The sequence below is a fragment of the Pipistrellus hanaki genome (assembly GCF_964339955.1).
Source record: "Pipistrellus hanaki genome assembly, chromosome: 15".
In the NCBI taxonomy this organism is placed as follows: Eukaryota; Metazoa; Chordata; class Mammalia; order Chiroptera; family Vespertilionidae; genus Pipistrellus; species Pipistrellus hanaki.
The window spans coordinates 21,021,087-21,047,080 of record NC_140517.1 but is presented as its reverse complement, the minus strand read 5'-3'; the positions used below and the strand labels follow the sequence as shown (position 1 = coordinate 21,047,080).

General features: G+C 40.3%; 1 protein-coding gene across 1 annotated transcript in view; it reads right to left on the bottom strand.

Annotated features, from left to right (window-relative positions):
* Nucleotides 1–189: 189 nt before the first annotated feature.
* The window catches only part of GAN (gigaxonin), a gene marked incomplete at its 5' end in the record, with an annotated part of 62,578 nt that continues 36,773 nt past the window's right edge, over nt 190–25,994 (bottom strand). The window contains 5 exons of the mRNA XM_084905568.1: nt 190–13,604; nt 13,689–13,798; nt 24,109–24,237; nt 24,489–24,625; nt 25,482–25,631. Coding sequence (XP_084761694.1) covers nt 13,423–13,604; nt 13,689–13,798; nt 24,109–24,237; nt 24,489–24,625; nt 25,482–25,631 — 708 coding nt within the window. The 3' untranslated portion in view covers nt 190–13,422. The remainder of the gene's footprint in view (nt 13,605–13,688; nt 13,799–24,108; nt 24,238–24,488; nt 24,626–25,481; nt 25,632–25,994) is intronic.

The window sequence follows — 25,994 nt, the reverse complement described above, 5'->3', positions numbered from 1 at the left end:
AAACTGTTTGGGTTGTGACGTAAAAAATGGGGCAACATTCCGTTCATAAATCACATCGAGCTGTATGGAGAATGCCGAGTTAGCAGGAACCACCGTAAAAATTAGAGCCAATTAGAACACCTTCCCCATCAAATTGTTTTATTGGGTGAGTTAAACAGCTTAAGAGACGATTCATTTTGTTCTGTAACCTTCTAGAAAATATTTCAAGTTTTAATGAACTTCCAATACATAAAACAAAAGCACTTTACCATACACAAATTTCAGGTCAAAATACAACACTCTTGTTCTGTTTTCTTACAGTTATAAAATCCAGGCAATACAAACCACATAAAAAAGATAAAACACTTTCACTGATCCTCAGTACAAGAGAACAGCACAATGGCAATTTGTTCCCAGAGCACGGAGTCCCGTGCTCAGAAGAGGGACCGACCCCACAGTCACCCCACGACAGACGGAAGCATGTAAACAAAGCACGTGCTAGGCATCGGAGAAAGTTGACATGCCCTTTTTGCATCAGTGTTACTTGAGAACCACAAAGCACTTTGTAAGAAAGGCTACTAACTCAAAATTACTTCGGCTTTGCTAAATTTCACACCAGCAAAGAAACAGAAAATTACTCCACAGAACAAGGAAGTACATTTGGAGCCCAGGATGTCCGAGACACGACGTTTCACTGAATCACATCAGCACAATTTCTCTACTGCGCTACTGAAGTAGGGGAATGCAACTGTGCGAGTGTCAACTTCCTGGTACTTCAAATACTCTGAACTCTCTGTACAACGCCTTTCATTTAGCTTACCTATTTCTCATGGCAAATCCTGTTTTTCAGTAACGGGAGTTTCTTTAAAGACCAGGATACCTTATCACACACAATGCAACCTAATCTGAACACATGCCTAAGTAGACTTCTCAACTTGGAATCTTACTAGATAATAAAAGCTGCAGGATTTAAATGTAAAACTATTCTGTTTATATCCCATCAGAAGATATAGATATGTTCATTAAAAAAAAAAAAAGGTTTGTGTTTAACAGGATGAATTTTGAGATGGCATTTTGGGAATTAGGTATTTATGTGGTATTTATAGAATTTTCCTTATGGCATTAAAAGCAACAAAATCACAAATCAAGAGGGTGCTAAAAACTGGTTCTTGACAAACAAGTGTGACTGATACATATTTGGCACTTGGTCCTGCAGAGGCACCAGCCAAGAAGAGGGACCCCGGCCACTCAGCCGGACCAGGGTCCCCTGGGAAGATCGGTCCTGAGTCTGGGAGAGTCACATTGGATTAACAACCCTGTTTTCAGGAATTCCGTTGCTAGTTTCCTCCCAGAACAGAAGGCCGACATCAGTGCTAGAAAATATGAGCTATGGCTGGGTCCCATTCACAGCCCGACTGTCACCAGGCACAGCGATGGAAAGGAGGCTGCCCGAGCCTGCTCGAGGCGCTTCTGCAGTGGCTCCGGATGAGGACGAGAGCAAATGGGGAGAGAAGGGAGGCGCTTCCCTAAGTCTGCGGATCACTCCCAGTTCTAGGAATACAAACTGCAGGATTGGCTGCAATGGTCGTTCAACATTTCTGCCAAAGCCGTGATTATTTTTGTGAGATCGTCACGGTTCACAAATGGTGCGATTCAAAACAAAATGAGCATCCCCACGCCACTGGTGACTTGCAGGGGTACAGGGGCGAGGAACCAAACAAAGGCTGTGTTACAGAGGAGTCCAAACGCGAAGATCCCGCCAGCAGAAGACACCACAGATTAGCTATTAAGCAAGTTTCCCAAACAGCCTGTGCTTTTCCCAACTAAAGGCCACCAGACACAGTTCCCGCCATAAGACTACCTGCCCTATGGATTGGGGGTGATCTGTTTTCATGCAGAATGTGAATTTTGAGCCCCCCCCGACCCCCGCCACAAGAAGAAGATGCTATGAACCCACATGAACTGAAGTTTGTTTTTAAACTGATGCTACCCCTCTGCTCCATGTACTACAGCCTACATAATTTTTACAAAGCATCAGAGTCCAATTCAATGAGCACATGCTAGATTAATAATACACTTACTCTCTAGAGTTTGTTCTAAAGCAAAAATTCCTTTTGAAAAAATAGAAAAAGGCCTCTCTTACTGTACATAATTTTAATTTCTGACTCTACACAACCTGGAGCTTTTCAGCCGGAGCTCAAGAAAAGGAAGCCCTGGCCCCACTCTGCCCGGACGAAGCCAGCTGCAGTGGCGCAGAACATCAGCCACACGGACGTCCTGCTCGGGCTGCAGACGCGTGGTGGAGCTTGTTTATGCCCGTTTCCAAGAGCTGCCGGCCCTCAGCACGCCTCTTGGACAATTGGGGCCCGCACAGGGCCTCTGGGCGGTGCTGAGGTAGTACGTGTGGCATTGGAGCCCCTTCTCCTGCCCAGGGAGGCTGTCCTAGTCTACAGTTGCCTAAGGAGCTGATACGTAGTTGGTGATGCCGCAGGAGGCTCTGGGCAGGTTCTAACCTGCTGCAGACTCGGGCAGCGCAGGGCCTGGGCGCCAGGGCTGGCTTTTCAGCCAGGATGTGCTGGCTGTGAAAAGTACAAGTCACAGCCAGGACCGGTTTGGCTCAATGGATAGAGCGTTGGCTTGGGGACTGAAGGGTCCCGGGTTCGATTCCGGTCAAGGGCATGTACCTTGGTTGCGGGCATATCCCCGGTGGGGGGTGTGCAAGAGGAAGCTGATCGATGACTCTCTCTCATTGATGTTTCTAACTCTCTATCTCTCTCCCTTCCTCTCTGTACAAAATCAATAAAATGTATTTTAATAAAAAAAAAAAAAAAAGAAAAGTGCGAGTCACAAAGCCCAACAAATATTTCCAGGTTAATGGTCAGGGGAACTAGAAGATTCTCCCCCACCCCTTTTTTTGAATACATAATTCAAGCAGTTAAGACATCTGGTAAGAGAGGCATGGGATGTGGGACAGAGGGCAGGGTGGCGTGCGATTGACAAGAAAAGGGTGTGAGGAGAGGACTCTTAACGTGACCACAATAACCTCTTCCACCTTGGAAGTCCCTACACTGGCACAGATAGAAGTGCCAACTGGTGGAAGGGTCCGTTTTCTGAGTCCACCTAGCAGTATCTTAGGGTTGCCACGACAGGACATGGAAGAAAAACAACATGGGTTCAAACCTAAGGCTATTACTAAGTGAAAACAGCTTAAGAAACGGGGAGAAAACACGAATAAGAAAAACAAAAAACAAAACCAGATGGCTCCCTCCCGAGAACAGGGGTGGGTGCCCCAGATCTGCTTGCTCCCTCTGATTCGGGGCAGATCTTTCGTTAGGTCACAGGGTCAGGAGAGACACAGCGCTGGGCCCTCCCTCCCTCCACAGCCGAGAGTGGACGGCACTGTGCCATCACAGAAGAGGGAGAGACAAACCAGTCCTGTGGAAATTCTTCTCAAAGGATAGAACACAGTTTTTACTTATCAGCTTCTGAAATCTGCAGAGATGCTAAGAGATTTAAAACAAAACATAGAGAAAAAGAATCACTGCTCTAGTTGACAATATGGTTTAAGAGAAATCTCTAGAAATACATTTTTGAAAGTTCTGTTGAAGATACCTTAGCTGTAACTGTTGGTCAGTGGTTGCAATCAAGAGATGGTGAACTGGTGGGTAGAGAGGAATGGAGAGGAGCAACGAACAGGGGAGAGAGGGCTGAATAAAGGAAACAAGACTCTCCTCCTCAAAGACAATATGAAAGTTAAAAATACGAACATTATTATTTTTTTCTTTTTTACTATTTACAGAATCTCTGTTTGCAAGGAGTGTTAGAGATGGTAACCAATATCCTGCCACAATGCAGGAATTTCTCACTGATCTAGTCATAGCTGTGGAAATCCCCTCGGGAGCACTTTCAGAGTACCCATTTTATCACAAGGTGATTCTATTTGAAAGTTCTAAAACTGACAAACCTCTGTCCATTAGCTTGAGCCAGGCATTCTGGAGCACACTCATCGGTCTTTCTAAAGACTTCCCTGCAGCCTGACTGGCGTGGCTCAGTGGTTGAGCATTGACCTATGAACGAGGAGGTCACGGTTTGATTCCTGATCAGGGCACATGCCCGGGTTGTAGACTTGACCCCCAAGTGGGGGGCACGTAGGAGGCAACCGATCATTGATTTTCTCATCATTGATGTTTCCATCTCTCTCTCCTTCTTCCTTCCTCTCTGAAATACACACACACACACACACACACACACACACACACATATGTAAACCGAGTGGCCAGATTATGATTATCTCTGAATGCATAATAATCTGGCCACTCAGTGTGTGTGTGTGTATGCAGGTGTATATATGTATATATGTGTGTACACACACACACACACACACATGTGCATATATATATTAGAGGCCTGGTGCATGAATTCATGCATGGGTGGGATGGGATCCGGTCAGCCTGGCCAGGGGGAGGGGACAATTTGCATATTAGCCTTTTATTATATAGGATATACACTGAGTGGCCAGATCACTATGCATTCAGAGATCATTAATAATCTGGCCACTCAGTGCATATGACTTCCCTGCAGCCAGAGCCTCAGGCTTTCAAAGGTTCTGGTTGTGGTTTCCAGAGTGCCCACCGCTCTGGCTGCTATCCTTGGGGTTGGGAGTAGGCGTGGGGGCTCCAGACTTGCTCAGGCTTCCCAAACGGTGGTTCCTGGAACGGCAACTAAATGCAGCGGTCCAGGGGGTAGCAACGCAGCCCGTGGGCGGATGGAAAGCAGAACAGACTTCCTTTTCTAGCTACCAGCCCCCACACAAACATGTGCTGTTATATTTTTTAAAACAATTTGGCTTATTTTCAAATTATCAATGATCTGCCCCCTTCCCACCTCACCATTTTCTTTCTTTTTCAATGAGGAACTATCTTTTCTAAACCCAGACAGAAGACTTTATATTCAGCCATTTTAATAGACTATAAAGAGCACTACAGACCCTAACACCTAATACTTAATCTCTCCCAGTATTTTTGTCTGCCTTTTTTTAATATGAGTAATAAAAATGTTAAAATTGGACACTGTTAGTGTAGCTCATTCCACACAAACAAAGATCCATTCTTCTCAACACTGTCTGGGTGTGGCTAGTCAATCCATTTCTCAGCCCTTTCAACCCTGTTTCTTTTTTTTTCTCAACCCTATTTCTACTTCCTTTTCTCCTCCACAAAGATATTAAGAATGACTTTATCAGATGTCTTATTGAAATAACGATAAGCTGGGCCTGTCACATACTAATAAATCTACCAGTCCCACAATCTGAACTGAAAAGAAAGTTTTATTGTAAAAGGATAAAAGGCTTAAGTAGCTCACTGTTGTATCTCTGTTAAATATCCTTCTTTATTTTTAAGGTACAGAAGTTCTACACACACACGAACTCACACTCACACTGGTAACAAATTTTGTTTGTTTGCTTGTTTTTAAGTTTTGCACTGCGTCCAAGTTACGAGAGCATAGTTTAGGTCTACTGATCCCAGACAGAGACCTAAAAAAAATGCAGTTTATTTGACCAATAGAGTCTACTATTTTTGATATTTTGGGGAGAAAAAGAAAAATTCAAGTTTGGTAAAAAAGTTTTAAGTATTATTAGAGGGCTTCATGAGGCAAATTCTGAATCGAGAATTATTCGTAACAACTCTAAATATTCCAAACACACATTTTGGGATGTTTCAGCTACCCAGAATCACCTTAACCTTAAATATTGGAGAAGTAGGAGAGTGGCAGCATGGGTCTGGAAAGTAAACACTCCTACTGACACAAATACATTTACTTGTAGGTCATGCGGCAGCAAGACCTGAGAATGAAGGACGCACTAAAGCAGGGATATACAGCGAGTGCAGGGCAGCCCTGCCCCACAGGAGTGACAGAACCAGACCAGAGGCTGAGGTGAGTGGCAACAGCAGCCACAGCCGCCACCACCACCACCACCACCACCATCACCACCATCACCACCGTTTGTGTGCCGGGCCCCAGGAGCCCAAGTTCTCACCTTCCCACTTCACTTCATCCTCACGGCAGCCCTGCCAGTGACCCCACTTCCAGGAAGGAAACCAAGCCTCAGGGTTAAAGGGCTCGGAAGTCACAGCCACCAGTGGTGGGCGTCTTCACACCCCACGCACCTGGCACCACAAGTTTGCTCAGGAAACTATGTCAATGCTTGTGGATGTTTTCCTCAAAGTCATTACAATAAAGTGTGGGGCTTGAGAGGGGTGAGCCTTGGTTCTCTTGGAAACCACTAAGGAAACGTCTCAGTCTGCTGCCGACCCTCGGGTGTTGACCTGGTGTCGGCTGAGGAGCAACGGCCACTCTACTGTGGGAAGCAGGCCTGCGGAAAGCCTCTAAAAAGCACAAGTGTAAAAAGGAAACCTTAACGTTATCCCTCGTATGCGTGTTTTTCAGGAACGGACATCACGCTTCTGAGCACGAGGGATAGCGGGCCATTCCCATAACAAACAGCTCCCGGAGGGAGGGTCTGTCTACAGAACGGATGAGCCTCAAAGGCAGCTGGCAGGGCCCAGCGTGAGCCACGTGAGAAGGTACACAAGAGGAAGGTGGGGACATCTCACTGGCACAGCAACAAATCTGATCACGCAGTTTTGAGGATAATGCAGCTCTATGTTGTTCGGCCAGCCTCAACCTGCACCTGGGAAACACTTTCAGAGCTGCCAGTTAAGGCCCAGGTTATCAAAACTAAAAGAATAGAATCCAGTAATGAGCCTAGATTTTCATCGGAAGTTCAGATTCTTGGGGGAAAAATTTATGAAAATAATGTAATAGATCCTTAAACTGCTCATGATAGCACCTTATAGAAAATGAAAAACAGTAGCCCCGAGCATCTAAGTTCCAAACAATGGGTCAAATTACAGTTAGACACATTTCCTGTCTGATCCTAACAAGGATGGAAATGAAGCTCTAATTTCCCACTGAGTGTTGTTTAAATATACTACTTTTCTACATTATGGAAACATAGTCTTTTTTACCTTAAAGTTCAAGTTGAGTTTCAAGTAATCGCTTTGCAGCAGCTCTAGGAGAATTATTGTTCCTCCTGATTAGAAGCGCCTATTTTAATAAAAACAGTAAAATGGAAAATACGCCTTAGAGAATTGTGTTCCTCAAGGCCGCTGACTGCTTGCTTCCAGGCTTTTGTCAAAGGACAGAATGTGTTGAATTCCTCTAAACTGGCAGGGGATCAAGCACAACACCACATAATGAGGTAGCCGAGAACAGAGTTTTCCTATAAACACGAAGATCAAGGGAAATAAGTGCATGTAATTCTCATCCGATTCAACAGGAAACATGATAAAGCAAGCTTCACGTAGTTATATTTAAACAAAATTCGTTGGTTTAATTTAAGAGAGCATGATCGAAGGTTTTTAGGTATTATACATCTTATTTGTAATAAAAATAAAGTACTTAAAACCTGTGATTTGTTCTGAAATGCTAAAAATAAAGTTCTAATAAATATAATTCACCAACCAGAAAGCAAGATGAACCTACACAGACTTGGGATCTGAGTGACTGGAAGTGGCCGTTGATTACCAGGGTCTGACGAACTGGCTCATGTCTTCCCACCTCTGCAGTGAAAGCCCAAAGTCCTGGCTGTCAATTTCCTCTTACTTGGCCCTTCTCTAATTCACATCATAGTGACTGAAGAATTTACAACTTTGTTGGGCCACGAGGACATTAATATAAAAAAAATTATAATTAGCCCAAATTTCAGTTGAGTGGCAATTTAAAATGATTTGTTTTTATTTCAAAATAAAAGAGAAGGCTCCCTAGCCGGTTTGGCTCACGATTTGGAGAGAGCACTGGCCCACGGACTGAAGGATTGTAGGTTTTGATCCAGGTTAAGGACACGTACCTCGGTTGTAGGCTCGATCCCCAGACCCAGTAGGTCAGGGTGCATGTGGGAGGCAACCAATCGATGTGTCTCTCTCACATGGATGTTTCTCCCTCTCTGTCTCTCCTCTTCCCTTCCACTCTCTCTAAAAATCAATGGAAACTTATCCTTAGATGAGGATTAAAAAGAGAAAGAGAGAGAGAGACAGAGAAGGCAAGAAACATTTCTCACTAGATAATTATGCAACATTGTTTTAGGTATTTGATTATCTAAAACTTTGTTATTAGATATTTAAAAGAGACAGAATTTAAAAATACAATTCTATAGAAAACTTTAATGACAGAATTAAGAAAGAACAAGCTTTCTTAATATAGTCAGAACTGAGAGCCTCAGAGGTCACAGAAATGGGACTTTTGCAACGAGACCAAGTTGGTATGCTTAAAAGGAAAACAACAATAGAGTTCCTTCTGAAAAATACATTTTTAAAAGATATCAACTGGCCTGCAAAAAAATAAAATAAATAAAAAGTAAAGAAAAAAATCTATAGGTCAATACTACTGAGACTTCACTGCCAACAGCCAGGACAAAATCTCTGCTTGAGCTCATGTTCTCAAATACGGGCAAGTGGGCTATTGCTCACCTTACACCAGACATTTCTATAATTTCTGAACTGGCTAGAAAGAATACTTCAGGGATTATTAACAAACTAGCAAAATACTTTCCTCCACATGCTAAAACACCATTTCTTTTCCCTTATTGATTACATGTGGTAAGAAAGGAAAGTATAAATGAAGCTTCAGCTCTTTAATGCAAAAGTAGCTACTCTGTCAAACACACTTATTATTTATTTTAGTAAATTCTGAAATTTCCTATAGCTAACTGACAAAGAAAACCCAAGATCTTTCATGTTATATCTGTACAACTTGCAAAAACTATAGTTGGGGGTTTCATGGTTACTATATGATTATGAAAATCCTTGTAGGCCTAGAAAGTTAAGTGATAGTCTACTAGGCTGAGGAGTGAAATGCTAATCCCAAGGCCTGGATTCTGCAGGGGAGCGAAGCTGCACCCACTGGGCCTTGGACTGCTCTCCGTCCAGTGGAGAGCACTGCCCTTTCACACAGATGCCAGGATCAGAGTCCCATATAAAGAGCAGTAAATATAACCCAACAGCAAATGGGATAAGCCTTACCAGGTGTGCCAAGCAGAGGGTCTCAAAAATCCTACAGAGCATGTGGAGACCATAGAGTTGTGCGTCGAATGTCAGGCACTTGGCATTTTTTATTCTGCGCTAGTCTCCCACTTCATAAGACCAGCCATATGTGCACAAATTTCCTCATTTAAACCCAGAAAAATTTTAAGTCACTCTCGGAGGGTACTTTTCCATCCGGTGAAGAACATCACTTTGATCACAGCATTCTATATTCACCTGTCAAACTGCCTACTGTGTGCACGCACTGGGATGTGCAGATGATTAAGGGAGGGCCCTGCCCACAGGACTCTACAATCCAGAGGAAGGGCAGTGTTACATCTGCCTCACTCCTGTGCTCCCCAGAAATCCAAGCAGAATTGTTAGTGGGCGCTCAATAATTTGTTGAAAAAAAAAACCCAGAGCAGGGTTTTCTGCACTATCAGAGCCTCCTCCCTCACCAGCTCCCCCAAGGCTTGGAGGCTCGAGGGGCAGCCACTGAACAAGGACAACCTCGCCCTTCCCTTCCACCGGGTGCTTTTTAAGGGGGTCCCAGCACTCTTTAAACCGATGCAATGTGCAGTGTAAGTGCATCTTTTTCTCTCCCCAAATAATCAAATGTCTTCATCTGTCCACAGGAGGCCTCCTCTTGAGTCAAGAAAGCCAACGTTCTAGAAAGTAATACTGCAGTGTTTTTAGTGGTTGTGAAAAATATTTTGGGATCCTGGTTTGGTATGCTGAAGTAGGAACGCTTCAAATGGAATCCCACTGGACCAAGGCAGCTAACGTGTTTCTCTAAAAACCTAATTTACTGCCATGAGTAAGGGAGGTACCATAGCAGACAGCCCTATTTTTACCATGTCAGCATAAAGAATGTATTTCCTGCACATTACCTAGGGAATCCCGCACACTTATGATTAAAAAGGCACTTCTAAAGCACCACTGAAGAAAGTGCCATATTAAAGTGGTAGTGCAATATAATAGAACACTTCAATATAGACAATACACTGTCCAACATCCCCCAAATGTCCCTTTTTGGTTGTTATAGTTTGAAAAAAGCCTACTGTTAGCTATTAACTCCTCGCAGCAATTAAATAATGAATTAATGAAATACACAATGAATTTAGAAATTTCTTAGGCCAAATCTTTAGCAAATCAGTTGATAAACATTGTTTTTAATCCCATTAAAGGAAAGAAATGCAAACACCAAGTAAAACTGCAAATATATCAATATTTACACTCAACATGAGTTTAACACAGTAGTATAAACTGAAGGGCCACAGGCTCAGAATTTATCTGAAGCACCAGGAGACAGTAATATACATAGTCTGGACTACAATTCAAAGGAAACATACACAAACAGACTTACCAAGTCACGTAACACACACACACACACACACACACACACACACACACACTTTCGCTCTTTCATCCCTCTTCTCACATTTTTCCTCTCATAGGATATAAGTACTATCACAAAAATAATCACACAAAACTTCACTGTAAATTAAACACTAAAAAATCTTTGAAAAAATCTGCATTTGGATGTGTTAAACAAAGAAACAAAAAAATCTACTTTAGACTATAGGTAGGAGAGATCCTTTAAATATTCACTTATTCAAACCTGAGACAACTTTCCTTCTGTTGGTGGGATAATGAAAATAAATTGCACTTTCCCCCAAGATATTATATTTAAAATTTTAAGATCTACCCCTAGCCGCCAATTCCAACATACGCCTGGTAAAAGTGCCGTATGGAAAAAGAAGTATCAAAAATTTATCAAGAAAAGATGTTTCAAGTCATAAGTGGAATGTTAAAACACAAACCTGCATGAAATAAGTTAAAATTTATTTCACAATACTGAAATAACTAATTTACAAAAAAAGTCATGGTTAATTTTGGAACATAATAAAGTTAAATACATCCCTACACTCCAACATAATATTTTTATATTTATATAGTAAAAAACAGTTTGGCACTTAACAGCTTTTGTTAAATTGTTACATCCCATATTATGTGGCAAGTTTATTTTATAAAACATTCCCTAATTTCTGCAGCAATAGTGTCATCAAACTGAATTAAAAAAAAAAACTATAAAATTAATTGACCAAGTCATGCAGGCACTGAAAATATTGCATCCGGGACTCATTCACACCTGGACAATGAACTGTCTCCTTGGAAAAAGCCTGGCATAGACTGGGAAGAATTTTAAATTTCAGAAATTTAAAAAAAAATAGAGAACTGCTGATTGTCATGGCTTTAATAAGATATCAATTACCACTTTAATGTACCTCAACTGCAGCTTCCGAATGTCAAAGTTGTGTTCTGTACAAGATATTTTATCAAAGAAAACTCATTTTTTCAGCAATTTCGCATTCTAAGACAAGTTTTCAAATCCTAAAACTGATATCTAATTGTAAAAAGCAAGTTTTCTTTCTTTGCAGTGGCCAGGGAGCTTTGATTAATAAATATCCAAAGTATCATTGGAAAAGTGTGCGGACAACAGCTGACTGGTACACAACACAAAGAAAAAAGACTGGCTTTGATTTTACAGACTGAGTTTGACTGCTATATTAATGTGTGGCAAACCTGGCCTCGTGCCCTGACATTGTATAAAAACCTCATACCTTCTTTTACCAACTCTCCTGCCAGAATGGAGAGTAAATGTGCCACTTACAACATTCTTTAAAACCCCCACGGGCAAGGCTCCTTTCAGCAACTTTTATAGCATTGTCTTGACTTCTAATGGGTATTAAAAACATAACAAAAACTCTCACTCTTTTTTCTGTGCATGGTGGGAAAACACAAGCGACATTTCATACGCATGTTAACAACATACAAACGTTCCATATAGCAGTTTCCTAAAAAAAAATTCCTGGTCTCAAATTTACAACCAGAGGATAGATACATTTATACATTAATCTCTACGACAAAATGCTGTGCATACAGCCACATTCTAAGAGAGAGAAAAAGCTGTAGAAAACAATTAAAAATGAAGAATTCTATAGTCAATTGGCTAGAAACCTGGTATTGCATAAAATTCAAATGATGAAGCAATCAAGCACTTTGAAGTCCCTGATTTCACACTCAAGTGGTGTAATTTAAATGGGAAACAAAGTACCTTTAAAGATAAGTGCTACTAATGACAAACTTTCCCCCCATAGGAAGCGGGTAGAGTGGCATGGGAGTAAGAGATAGGAAAGGAGGAAAAGATGAATTTGCTCTACTATGAACAGAATGAAGTTAGGTTGAGGTAGTGTATTCTACCAGCCAAACTTTATCGTAATTTGTCTAAAACTCTTACTAGTGAACGGCATTGAGAAAATCCTACTACAAAGACGAGATTCTGAACACATGTTCGCATTCTAAGACAAGTTTTCAAATCCTAAACAGCGGTAAACAAGACTGTGTGTGCTTTCAGGCAGATTTTTAAAAAGTTTTGATCCCTTTATATTTTGCCTGGACAGATTTTTTTTTTTTTTTGTATGTTTTTGTAGTCACAGCAGACCTTTATTATTTGTCTGACTCAGGCCTTTCTTTTATAAAATCTCCTACTCTCTAATGGCTTCTGATTTATAAAACAGTTCTGATGAGCTGAAGGATGAGTGGCACTGCTGAGACCCTTCCCAACTCCACCCCAGAAAGTATGGCAAGACGTACCTTAATCTAAATTAACACAGAAGTTAGCAACTTCCTTTAAAGTCACATGAGGGCTGCAACTTGACTCATTCATTTATTGAGTCTACATTACTAAGATAGAATGTCACCAAACAGAAATTTTATCTTAGTTTCAATTCATCATAATATAGTTTAAAAAATATTCTTAGCACAGAATACTAATAGTAAATGGAGACTAGCCAGCATACAGTCCAATCTAACATTTTAGGCACAATCCTTAATTTGTTGGGCAAGGTTTAGGCATAATATTTCCTTCCAAGTGCAGAAGAAAGCAGTCTTGGTATATTTGGGTATGTTGATTTGCATATACGGATTTTTGTTTGTTTGTTTACCAAAGCCAAGTGCACAGTAGTCAGATACAAGTTCCCTACAGGGAAAATGCACCTTATTTTAACTTTAGTATTTTCCATTATGCCAATTCTCACTTCTCTCTTCCTTTTGACACCGACTAGCCTCCATTTGTCTATAGACACATCTAACTGGAGGAAATAATTCCTCCCAGGTAGTTTTTCAAGTTACATGTTCTCCCAAACAAGAGCTGAAGCTCAAGCGTCTAAGCATTATAAAACCACCAGAGTTACCACACAAAGCCCGGCACGCAGAGCAAGGTTTGGCTGTCATCTCTGTCCCCCTCGCATAACGCCACCTTACGGTGCTTGGTCAGGAGCGCTGCTTCAGCTCTGCTTCCTCTTCAAGGTGAATGAACACGGATACGGAATAAGCCTTGTTGAAGCTGCAGGCGGAAAAGCTTGCAATTTGCAATACGTAAGGCTGCACACCCAGTGCGGCGGAGGTCAGATGGAAGGAGTGGTTTAGTGTGGTGCCAGGTTCCTGTGCTCCTTTTAAACTCACGCACGTAGTCGTAATTGGTACCTAAACCACAGAATAAGCAGGGATGAGAGAACATGCCTCAGAATCAGGAAACAGCCCTGACAAAAATCACCATAACATTTTTACCTGTGTCAAGATCTCCGATAACATAAATACTGGCTCCTATGGGTACAGCTCCATAAACAAAAGAGGAACTGGCAGGGATGCATAAATTCTGGTCATTAAGATAGATCCACCTGAAAACAAACAGAAGAACAAAATTAAGGAAATCAAAAGATGACCACACATCTAGAAGACTCCAGTGAAAATAAAACTTGTTAAGCCTCTAACAGTACTAGGCATCACACTAGTAAATCCCAACCCTACTTCTGGGTATCCACTGATTTTCTGTCTTTTTATTTTATTTTACTTCTTTATTTTTAATCTTCACCTGAGGATATGATTAATTGATCATTAATTGAGAGGAAGGAAGAGGGAGAGAAAGAGAAACATCCATGTGAGAGAGAAACGTCAATTAGATAGCCTCCCTTACGCACCTGACCGGAGAATGAACCTGCAACCTGAAAATCAAACCTGCAATTTTTTGGTGTGTGGGACAACACTCCACCAACTGAGCCACCTGGCCACGACTTGCTTTGTCATTGTAGATATTAATTTTGCCTATCCTAGAATGTCATATATATTGAATCATAAAGAATATGCACTTTTCAATCTGCTTCTTTTGCTTGGCATAATGTTTCCGAGATTCATCCATGTGCCGCCTGCATTAATAATTTATTTCCATTTCCAAGTAGTATTCCATTATATGGACATGCCAGCATGTGTTTACCACTCATCTGCTAATGCTCATTTGGGTAGTGTATAATTTTGGTTATTGCAATGTTGCTATTTTGGACATTAAGAGTGCAAATCTTTTTTGTGAGCCTATGTTATGGACTTGACTGGTTATATGGTTAAAGGTATATTTCACTTGATAAAAAAAATGCCTCACGGGGACCCTTTCCCTCTCCCCAGGTGGGAGTCCATTCTGTGGGACTCTTTCCCTCTTCCCAGGTGGGAGTCTGTACTTGTTCAATAAATCTCCTTTGCTATATAAAAAAAAAAAGCCTCACTATTTTCCAGCATGTTGTGCCACTTTGCATTCCGGTTAGCAATGTGTAAGAAGTACATCTGTTTGGCATTACCACGTCTTTGTCATTTTATCTGTATCAGTGGTATGCGCTGCTCTGCAGACTAATGATGTTTAACATCTCTGCATGTGCTTAATGGCCACTTTATATCTTCTTTTGTGAAATGTCTATTCAAAGATATGCTAAAATTGGGTTTTCTGTCTCCTATTGACTTCAATATTCTTTATGTTTGTGGACACAAGTTCGTTAATTAATTAACTATATCGCAAACATTTTCTGTAGACTGTCTTAAATTTTCTTAATGGAGCCTTTTGAAGAACAGAAGTTTCCATTTTGATGCATTCCAATTCATCCTTTTTTTTCTGTTATAGTTCATGCTTTCTGTGTCCTTCTAGTAAATCTCTGCCTACTCCAAGGCTACAAATATTTTCCTCCTGTGCTCTTTTCTGGAAATTTCATGGTGCCAATTTTTACACGTAGGTCTTAGGATACATTTCAAGTCCATTCTTGTGTATGGTATGAGGTAAGAAAGAGTCATGGTTCTTTTTCTTTTTTGTATATGTATCTAGTTGTTCCAGCATCATTTGCTGAAAAGATGTTTCTTTCCTCTCTAAATGGCCTTGGCACTTCTGTTGAAAATCAATTTAATAACCACTAAAAGGATCTGGGGCTCCCTGAAGAAGTGGTTGGTTCCACAGCTGAGACAGAAAATACAAGATGAGCCTGGAGCATCCTGTGCTGGCAGAGAGGAAGTGCTTAAGTAAGGATGGGGTGTGTCAGAGGGACCTAGGGGCCGATTCCCAATGGCCAGAGCTGGAACAAACTGCACAACCAAATAAGGCTCATAGCAGATTTATAACTCAGAGTAAAATAAACACCAAGGTATCCACATTAATACAAATAATTGAATATATTAAAAAAAACAAAAACAAAAAACAAACAGAAAGAAGGAACAGGTCTTCTTTAGGGAATCCCAGTTAATAAATGTAGAAAAAATGAGAGTAATAGAAAAAGCATCATAGGCAAACACCACAGGAATAACTACTGCAGGCTAGTCCATTGACGGGTACTATATAGATTAGTGGTGAGAGTTTAAGGAAAAACAGTGCATGCATACTGATAAATTCTTTCTTCTAAGATATTTATTAATTATAAAGGGAAAAATAGCAACTTCATAGTGAAGAAACCCAACAGACACCATTTTAACCAGGTAATCACAGTAATAAAACATAGTAAATTTTTTAAAAATTGATTTCAGAGAGATAGGGAGAGGAAGAGAGATATAGAAACATTATAATGAGAGAGAATCATTAATAAGGCTTTCCTGGGGATCAAGTCTACAACCTGGACATGTGTCTTGACTAGGAATCGAACTGTGACCTCCTGGTTCTTGGTCGATGCTCAACTGTGAGCCACACCAGCCGTGCAGTAACACTACATACTGGTATTGACATCTGGCGTGGTGCAGAGAAGGACATGGCACCATTGCTGTGATATTCCTGCCCCAAAATGCCTAACACAGCCAAATCACACGATATCATTAGACAAACCCAAATTAAGAGACATCCTTTAAAAATCTGACCAATAATCTTCAAGAGTATCAGAGAGACACAGGGACCGATCCCCAATGGCCAAAGGACTGAAAGATCAGAAGACTGGGGAACCATCACACATGAAAGAAGACTAAAGAAATGCAACAACCAAGTGTACTGTCAGATCCTGAGCTGGAGTCTGGAGCAGAGGGAAAAAGACAGCAGTAGACAAGCTGATCAAATTCAAATGAAGTTTGTAGTTTACTTAATAATATTATACCAATGTTAATGCCCTGATTTTTATATCTGAACTGTAGTTATGGAAGATGTTAACATAAGAAAAAGATGGGTGAATAGCTTATGGGAACTCTATTTTTGCAATTTTTCTACAAGTCTAAAATTATTCCAAAATAAAAAATAAAAGTTTGAGTGTTTGGGTTTTTTTGTTTGTTTGCTATTGTTTTTTGTTGTTGTTGTTTTTGCTTAAACATGCGCACGCACACACCGACACACACACACACACACACACACAACTAGACTGCTGAATAATGATGTTCACTCAAGGTAATCTAACCAATTTCCCTTTTATAGCTAAAGGCACAACCTGGTCATAGTAGACATTAGTCAGACCTTGGGAATGTATCTAAACCATTGAGAACTACCAAAGTCCAGGCTGACACTCACTACTGGAGCATAAAGATGCACGGGCATTGCTCCTGGAATCGCTAACTCTCTATGAAGTGTCTAATAAGTCAGAGGTGCAGTTGAGAGCATCTCAATGCTAAATAAAAACGCAAAACTATCTCACTGAGAACAGCACCTTTATTTCAATGAATACTGCTAGTATTCCCAGATTGTTATAAAGGAGTAACTTTCATAATTTTGAATTTCAAGAAACATGAAAGCAAAATGATTTGTCCAAGATCCTATGTGTCAGAAGCAAAACTAATAAGAGGTGCCATATTTTTAAATACTTCATCTACCATAGAATCATCTAACACCTGAATGTTGATTGGGACTGGAAAAGTGAAAAAATCTAAGAGCTTTCACTGAAAAGTGAAAACAGGAACTTGAATAGGCCTTTGAGAGAAAAAGTTTGGAAAATTCAAACTACAATAACTAACTGGCTTATTCACATTTTGTGTCTTCAGGCTAAACATAAATATCTAAACCCCGGCATTTAATTTTTCACCAGGCTCTGAATCAAACAAGCTGAAGAAAATCCCTATGCCTTGTCAGCAGCTGAAATGCACTGAAGGGCCAATCCCAGTGGACACACACGCACTTTTCTGAACAAACCCATTAAAAGACAGCAGACTAACAGGTCAATGGTAACTTTTAAATTAAGACATTATGAGTACATTATCTGCAGAAAAAGCACATCAGGAAACAATGTTTTGGAATAGTTTTACAGAGTTGAGAACATAATCCTTCTCTAGAATAAGTAATGTTGAAGAAACTGGTCTATGTGGATGATGTACCAAAAACAGGTAAATTAATTCAGACTTCCTGGGTTTCAGAAAAGTCACCCTGATCTATTTTACATAGTGCTGAAGCTTCAAATTAACTAAAATGAACATGAAAACTTAACTGGAGCACATACTTGCTGTTGCTTATAAAACAGATATGAAAGGCATATGGTTTTCCATTTCTTTTTCTACCAACTGTCACCTCGTTGACCTAGGACACGTTAGCTAACCCAGTCTTGTTCTGTCATCTGTAAAGTAGGGACACCAGACACCATCACCAACCTCAAGTGACTGTTGTGAAGATGAATGAAATTGCCAACATAGCTGAAACTGGTTTGGCTCAGTGGATAGAGCGTCAGCCTGTGGAATGAAAGTCCCAGGTTCAATTCCGGTCAAGGGTATGTATCTTGGTTGTGGGTACATCCCCAGTAGGGTGTACAGGAGGCAGCTGATTGATGGTTCTCTCTCATCAATGTTTCTAATTCTCTATTCCTCTCCCTTCTTCTCTATAAAAAATCAATAAAATATATATATTTTTAAAAAGAAATTGCCAACATAAAGCACTTTGCATGGTGTCTAGTGCAGAGCAGGCATCATTAAGTGGTAGTAGATTTTTATAATGACCAAGACAATGTTATGCCTTTAGTTACAAGGCTTTTAAACACAGGCTTATTAGGACGAGAAGGCTATAATAATGAGTCTGCTGGTAACTCAGGATTAAGAACGCTCCCTGAGAACAATGCTTTCAAATATTGAGCAGGGCTCAATAGCAGCAAGCTTCAGAGAGAGGAGGGGAAACAGTTAAGGGGAAGAGAGAAGGAAGGAGGGGGGTGGAAGGGGAAGAAGGGGAAATCAACTCAGCAGAGAGAAGGAAAGAGGGAATCCTGGCTGATGAGGTTCCACGGTTAGACCATAAGCCCATGCACTGAAGGAAGTATCTCGGGTTTGATTCCCAGGCAAGGGCACATGCCTAGGTTGCAGGTTTGATCCTCATCCTAGTCAGGGTGCATGTGGGGGGTATCCAATTGATGTGTCTTTCTCACATCGATGTTTTTCTTTGTCTCTCTCTTTCTTTCCTTCTTTCCTTCCCTACCTCCTTCCTTCCCTCCTACTCTCTCTAAAAATCAAAGGAAAAAATATCCTCGGGTGAAGATTAACAAACAAACAAACAAACAAACAAAAACCAAAAAACAAAAAAAAAGAAGGAAAGAGGAAGCTTTACGTAGTGAGTGAGATTTCTGCTTTTAGGGAGGAAGGAACTTAAAAAATTTATTTTTATTTCATTTTATTTTTTTTTTATTTCAGAAAGAAAGGGAGAGGGAAAAGGAGAGGGAGAGGGAGAGGGAGAGGGAGAAACATCAATGAGAGAGAATCATTGATTGGCTGCTTCCTGCATACCCCACACTGGAGATTGAGACTGCAAACCAGGTATGTGCCCTGACCAGGAATCGAACCATGACCTCTTGGTTCATAGGTTGATGCTCAACCACTGGGCCATGCTGGCCGGTCAGGAAGGAATTCTTAACAAGCTGATCCTCCTGCAAGGAAGAGCTACTACAGGCTCTGGACAAAATACAACAAACAACTGCCTCAGGGCCTAGAGTGTGAACAAAAGCAGGCAGATCTGGGAAGACACTGAAAATTGAACAAGCATCTCACGTGGAGTATTTCCATTCTTTGGTAGCTTTACAGGAGGGCAGTGGCTTGGGGAGCTGAAACCCTGAGATAAAACCCTGCTATCTTTCTGGCCATTGGAATCAGGGTAGACAGAGCAACCAGAATCACTGAAGAGTGTGTGTGTGAGGGTGGGGGTGCGGGTGGGGGTGGGTGTCTCAGAAAGATGAGAGGTAGAAAAGAACCCCTAAATTTATGGGTACTCACATCTCAAGTCTTTGACTGACCCCAAACCACAAATGCTTGCAACCAAGGCTTGAAGGACAGACTGTGAGCAGCCGCCCACTGTGGGTGTGACAGCCTGCAGTCTGAGTCTAACCAAGTCCTCTGCCTGCTAAAGATCTCAGAACAGCACTCTAAAGCAATATAAAAGTCCTCAGGGCCTCGACAACGTTCAGTTCACAGCGTTCAGGATGCAATCCAAAATTACTCAACAAAAGAAGAGCCAGAAAAATAACTCATTCTCAAGGGAATAAATAATCAACAGACGCCAACTCTGCGATGACTCAGATGTTGAGATTATCACGCAGGGACTCGAACGCAACTACTAGGCCTCTGCTCAGTAAGGGAGAGGAAAATGTGCTTATGATGAAACACAGGAGGTTTCAGCAGAGAAATAAAAAAAAAAAAAAAAATTAAAAACTCTACCTAAGAAGCTAGGAAAGGAGGAGCACAATAAACCCTTAGTAAAAGGAAAGTAAAAGAAAAGGAACAACACAGAAGCAGAAGCCGATGGAATGGAAAACACACGGAGAAAATGAACATCAACAGCTCGTTCCTTGGAAAGATAAACGCAGTGGTAGGCTTTGTCAACAGAGGGTGCTGGAGGGACTGCAGGCCTGTGCTGGTGCTAAACATGGTTAGCTGGAATTGATAAGCAATGGGGAAACAGGAAGAATCTTCAGCAGGAGATGAGAGATCAAACTGACATTACTCTTTCAGAAGCACAAGTGGGTGAGATGCATTAGAGAAGACGGGTTAGAAGGCTAATGAGGCTGCATGGAGGAATGAGAATGCCTTGGAGTAGGAGCAGAGCAATAAAGGTGGTGGATGTAAAACATACAAGAGTTTAAACAAGAAGATAAGACTTGACAACTGCTGAGATGTGAGGTATGGGAGAGAATCAAAGATGACCTTTTAAAAAAATATATATATATATATATATATTTTATTGATTTTTTACAGGGAGGGAGAGGGATAGAGAACCAGAAACATCAATGAGAAGAGAAACATCAATCAGCTGCCTACTGCACATCCCCCTATGGGGGATGTGCCTGCAACCAAGGTACATGCTCCTGACCAGAATCGAACCTGGGACCTTTGAGTCTGCAGGCCGATGCTCTATCCACTAAGCCAAACCAGCCAGGCTAAAGATGACCTTTTTGAGTATGGACAATGGGGAGGAGGTAGCATTAATAAAAGAATGGGGGCATAAGGAACAGGAGTAGAGACACTGCCATTCTGACAAAGTTGATCCTATGACTGGGTTTAACTTATGGCAATTTCTTTGCTCTCTTTCAGTTTGTTTTTTAGTCAGAAACATAGAAAATAATAAGATATGGCTTTTTTCCAGGAAAGTTTTAACCTAAAAATAGGGAACAAAGGCAGGAAAGACAAGAGATTATCTAAAAACAATAAATGGTCTCCGATTTTATACAGATTGTTCATCTGGCAACAGTTTCCAGAGAATGCAAATATAACATACTTGGAAACATCTGATCTTTTAAGGAATAAAAAAAATGTTATTTTATTTCTATAGATATTTATGGGAAAGCCTATGTTTTTAAGGCAAGATAGTATGGGAGCTGAGAAGGTTGACTCTGGGGCCAGACTGCCTGAGTTCAAATGCAAGTTCTACCACTTGCGATCCGTGTGTCTCTGGGCACATACCTAACCTTTGTGTGTTTTGGTTTCCTCATAAATAATAGAAAAAGTAAAACGAGTACCTATATCACAGAGGGTTGTTGTGAAGATTAAATGAGTTCAATGAGTTAATACATGGTGCTTAGTGGTACAAATATGCTTAGTGTCATCTAAACAAATAAGAATTCTATATAACTGATCCCCACACTCTCTCCTGCGGATGAAAATCTGTGTATAACTTCTGACTCCCCAAAACTTAACTATTAACAGCTTACTGTTGACTGGAAGCCTTACTGACAACATAAGCTGTCAATTAACACATTCTAATAATAAACTGTATTCTAACAGTAAACTAGAGAAATACTGTATGTACTTATTGGAAAAAATAAGCATGGCATGTATTTATTGGGGGAAAATCTGCATTTAAATGGACCCACACAGTTCAAACCCATTTTGTCTAAGGGTGAACTGTATGCTATATTAACAAGAGAAATTCAGCTTTCTTCAATTTATGAACTAACTAAGAGCTTAGAAATAAGAAAGCTAAAGATACATGCATTTTATTTAAAAGTGCTTTTAAATAGCAAGGAGCAATTCTCTTATGTTTAACCATTATGAGCTGAAAGCAATACACTGACATTTAAAGCTTAACTATAAATATGAAACCTGATAGAAATATAAGACTGAGAAACTTTGCAATCTAATTTAAGTCCTATATACTCAAAATAGGGACAGAAAACGGTAAAATAATAAACCACCTTGATTATTCCAACCATGATTATTACAGCTCTCTAGCTCATACTATGTAAACAGTAATTCAGCCATTACATAAAAAAAAAAAAGCTTGTATCAATACTTTATATCAGAAGCCAAACACATTGATGACTGCTTACTAACAAAATTGGGCAGACTACCTTGAGATTCATTTGGGCAAGAAATTAATATATTACTTCATACCTTGGACAGTCAACCCTCATAGTAGTAGTATGTTAAGGAAGAGAAATCTAAAAAAGTCTGAAATTTTGCCTCCTCAGCCCCACCATAGCAAACATCCTCTAAATTGCTCTCACACTTTGTCTAATAAATTCTCCTAAGCTAGTTTGTTTACCCCTGTAATTGAAGGGGGAAAAAGGCTATCCAAATACCCTAAATTTAAAAAAAAATTAAGTTAGGTAATTTTTTATATCTCAATTAAATCTTGGGAAGTGCTTACTGCTTGCCTTAATCTAAAATTAAGAGCCTTGGCTGGTTGGTTGAGCAACATCCCCTGCACCAAAAGTTTACTGGTTTGATTCCCAGTCAGGGCACATTCCTGGGTTGCAGGCTTGATCCCTGGTAGGGGCCATGCAAGAGGCAGCCCATCAGTGTTTCCTTTTTACCTTGATGTTTCTCTCTCTCCCTTCTTCTCTCTCTAGAAATCAATAAAGATTCTTTTTAAAAAATATGAAATTAAACATTATATTATGGCACCCTCTTCTGGTAATATGACTAAAACACTATCACAAGATTAATTTTAGCATGGCAGCTTCCCTGCAAGATTTGAACATATTACAGCAATAAGAATACTGATTAGTGGTTATAACAACAACAACAAAAAAAAATACCACAAAAATAAAAACCCTGTGAGAGAAGGGAAGAGGGGGGAGAATGCTACCTGCTCCACAAGACATTTATGCAGCCTGTCAGAGGTAGTCTCTGACACAACACTTCACTCAGTTAATTAACATTTTGCTGAGTGTCTAATACAGGCCGGTTGCAAAGCTGAAGCTAGGATTAAAGTTGGCATAGTTGGACCATGCCCCGATGGAGCTTACGGTGAACAATTACAATCCAAGAGTAGGATATGTACAGAGTGTTATGAAATCACAGACTGAGGAACCCAATCAGGCCTCTAGAAAGTGATAAATAAGTAGAGTTTTGGAACAGGCCAAACTAACTGGATAAATGTGGGAAGGGAAATTTTAGGCAAAAGAACAGTATAAAAGCACAGAACTGAGATACTAATCATGATATGTTTGGGAGAAAATGTACTCAGCTGAACAGTAGCAGAAACAGTAGCCACAAAAGGCCAAATATGCTGTTAAGGAGTTAAATATCAAGTATGCATTAGACATAGTTCCTAAATAGATGAGATAATTCTGTTAACATTGTAATTAGCTTCTTACTAATAGGAAAGGAGCAAGGGAAGACCAGACATTTTAAGCATGGCTATCTGGCAGCTTCACCAGGAAGCTGCAACTTTACACTGGGAAGGAGCTCAACAAAGGGGAAGATGGATGCATGCAGAGTCAAGTTCAGGTGACATAAGGAAAATACTTGCTTGTTACTCTAACCTGGGAACAAAGATCATTGGCTTTGGGTAGAGCTAAAGCAAGCCCATGAAAATTTGGGAGTACAAAATCCAAAGACAAAGGATTCTCTCTCTCTCTTGCTCCTCTGGCTTTGTGCCTGCTTCTTTGCACTTGCCCATGTTCTCTCCATAGCCAGGTGGCCCTGGAAGTGCCAGGCCATGCAGACCCCACACACAATGGAAACACAAGCTAACCTAGCCTGATGCTGGACTGTGCAAATATGGAACCTCTGCTAAGATACAGCTGGACTTTTTCCTGGTGGGACAAAATAAGATGGGACCTTGGAAACTCAGGGATTTAATTCCATGCAAATAAGTATCACTCATTCTCTTATTCGAGTCTCAGAGAATTCCTTTTCTCGTGACATCACAAGAAGCCCACTTATACCATCAACAGGTGGAGACCAGAGGACACCCCACCAATAGCAATTCAATAAAGTAAATTGAAAACAAAACTAAATACAGCGAAAACATGACTTTGAAAGAAAGAAAAAGTTGCAGAAGCTACGTGAAACAATTCATAATTACCTTTTAAACTCATCATGGTAGAATTCTGACTTGCACGTTACCATCTCACTACCTTGGATGTCCTCGCGACTTCTGACTCCCCCAAACACATACAGTTCCATGGCAACTCCACAGGCTACAGCTCCAAATCTGAAAGGCCACACAGAGCTGATTAGGCATTTGATTTACAACTCCTGACCCAATTCCCTAATTCCTCTTCTGCTTGTTTTAACTCTGCAATACTCAGTGTTTGGTGAATATGCAGTTCTTCCTTTTTCAGGAAATGGATTATTCATTTAATTTCATATAAACTAAATGCCAAGCCAAATAAAAGGTTCATTTAAACGAAAGGAAGAGCAAAAGCCAGGTTCAGGGGAAAGCCCATATGCACATTCTTTCACCTTCTCTCTTTCAGCGGACATATAGCAGTCCATTGCTGGGTCCTTGGGTCATAACATTCCACAGATTCAAAAAGTTTTCCATATGACCCTCCACCCATGGCATAGATTTTCTTTTTCATAGCTGCATAGCAGCCAATCTGAAATAAGAAAGCAACAGTGGGGAGGCAACATTTATTATTGAAGTTTATAGATAAATATTCACTTATCTAAGACTTTTAATAGTAAAACTATGGTGTTTTCCAATATTACAAATGATTTAAAAAGGAGAAGAAGAGAAAGGTACCACACATATTGTTAATCCTCAGGAAAGAATTAACTTCATCTAATACTATTTCACTAAGATAATTAACAACCCTCTTATTCAGGGAACTTTCCAGTCTCTCTATTTTTTCATCACTACTGAAGATTCCAAGATTTAGATTCCATGAGCAAGATATCACTCAATTCCTGCCCAAATAATTTAGCTGAAAGGGCACAGACAGTGAGACAACATATTATGAGTATATGTCAGTACTTAAAGGTGTACATACCTACAGCACTGGACAAAACTCTTGGCTTGATGACAAACTCACTGTTATCCCAGAGAGTATAAATAAAGACAGATGCTCTAATAGAGCCAATGTGACCATTTGTGTGTTTTTTATTCTACCCAACGAGCAATGGTAGTTCTTTACCTCAAAATTAATGGTTCTCCCCAGTCCTGATGATTATGAAAATAGGTTTAGAAGATGTGGTTGCTTCCTGGGTTAGTGCACTAACAAAGCATTTCTCAAGTGTAGGCCTTGGACACAGCAGTGCCACACAGCCACTGTTAGGATAAATGCTCACACACCCTCCATTTCCCACCTTGGTGTATGGCTGATGATAACAAAGGCAAGCTGCCAACAAAGGCAGAATTCTGTAACATTATCAATTGTATTAAAAGGTTTATGCAGAAAATAAAAAAACATCATCTTTAAAATCCAGTTTATAATCACAAGATATGGTTCTTACCTTTCTAACCATGGTCAAATCAGGTTGCTTTGTCCAGGTTTTAGAATAAATATCATAACACTCCATGGAAATTAACTCTTTTTCACCATCTTCTCCTCCTAAAATATACAGCATTCCATCTATCTCCACAATTCCAAAGTTATGTCTTGCCTGAAAAGACATCAAAGATCTTTGTATACAAAAAGCTTTCATACTAAAAGCCAGTTTATGGATTTAATAAAAATTACAGATACGTTCCAGCAAAGAAGTCCATGCTCAAAACCCTCTGTCTCAAATATTTCTGCTTTCCCTAGCAGCTCACTCTGTCTATCACAATAGATAGAGAACCCAAGCCTAGGAATTTCTCAAAACAAGGGAATTACCTGCATGGTAAATTCTCGGTCAGAATCAGTACTTTTTAGTTACAAGAGCTCACAAAAAACAACATCAACAACAAAAACACACATTAACTTCTGGTTCAGTGAGATTCTCTGTGCAAGTGTTTCCAAGTTGATGTGTGAAAGACAAAAACCA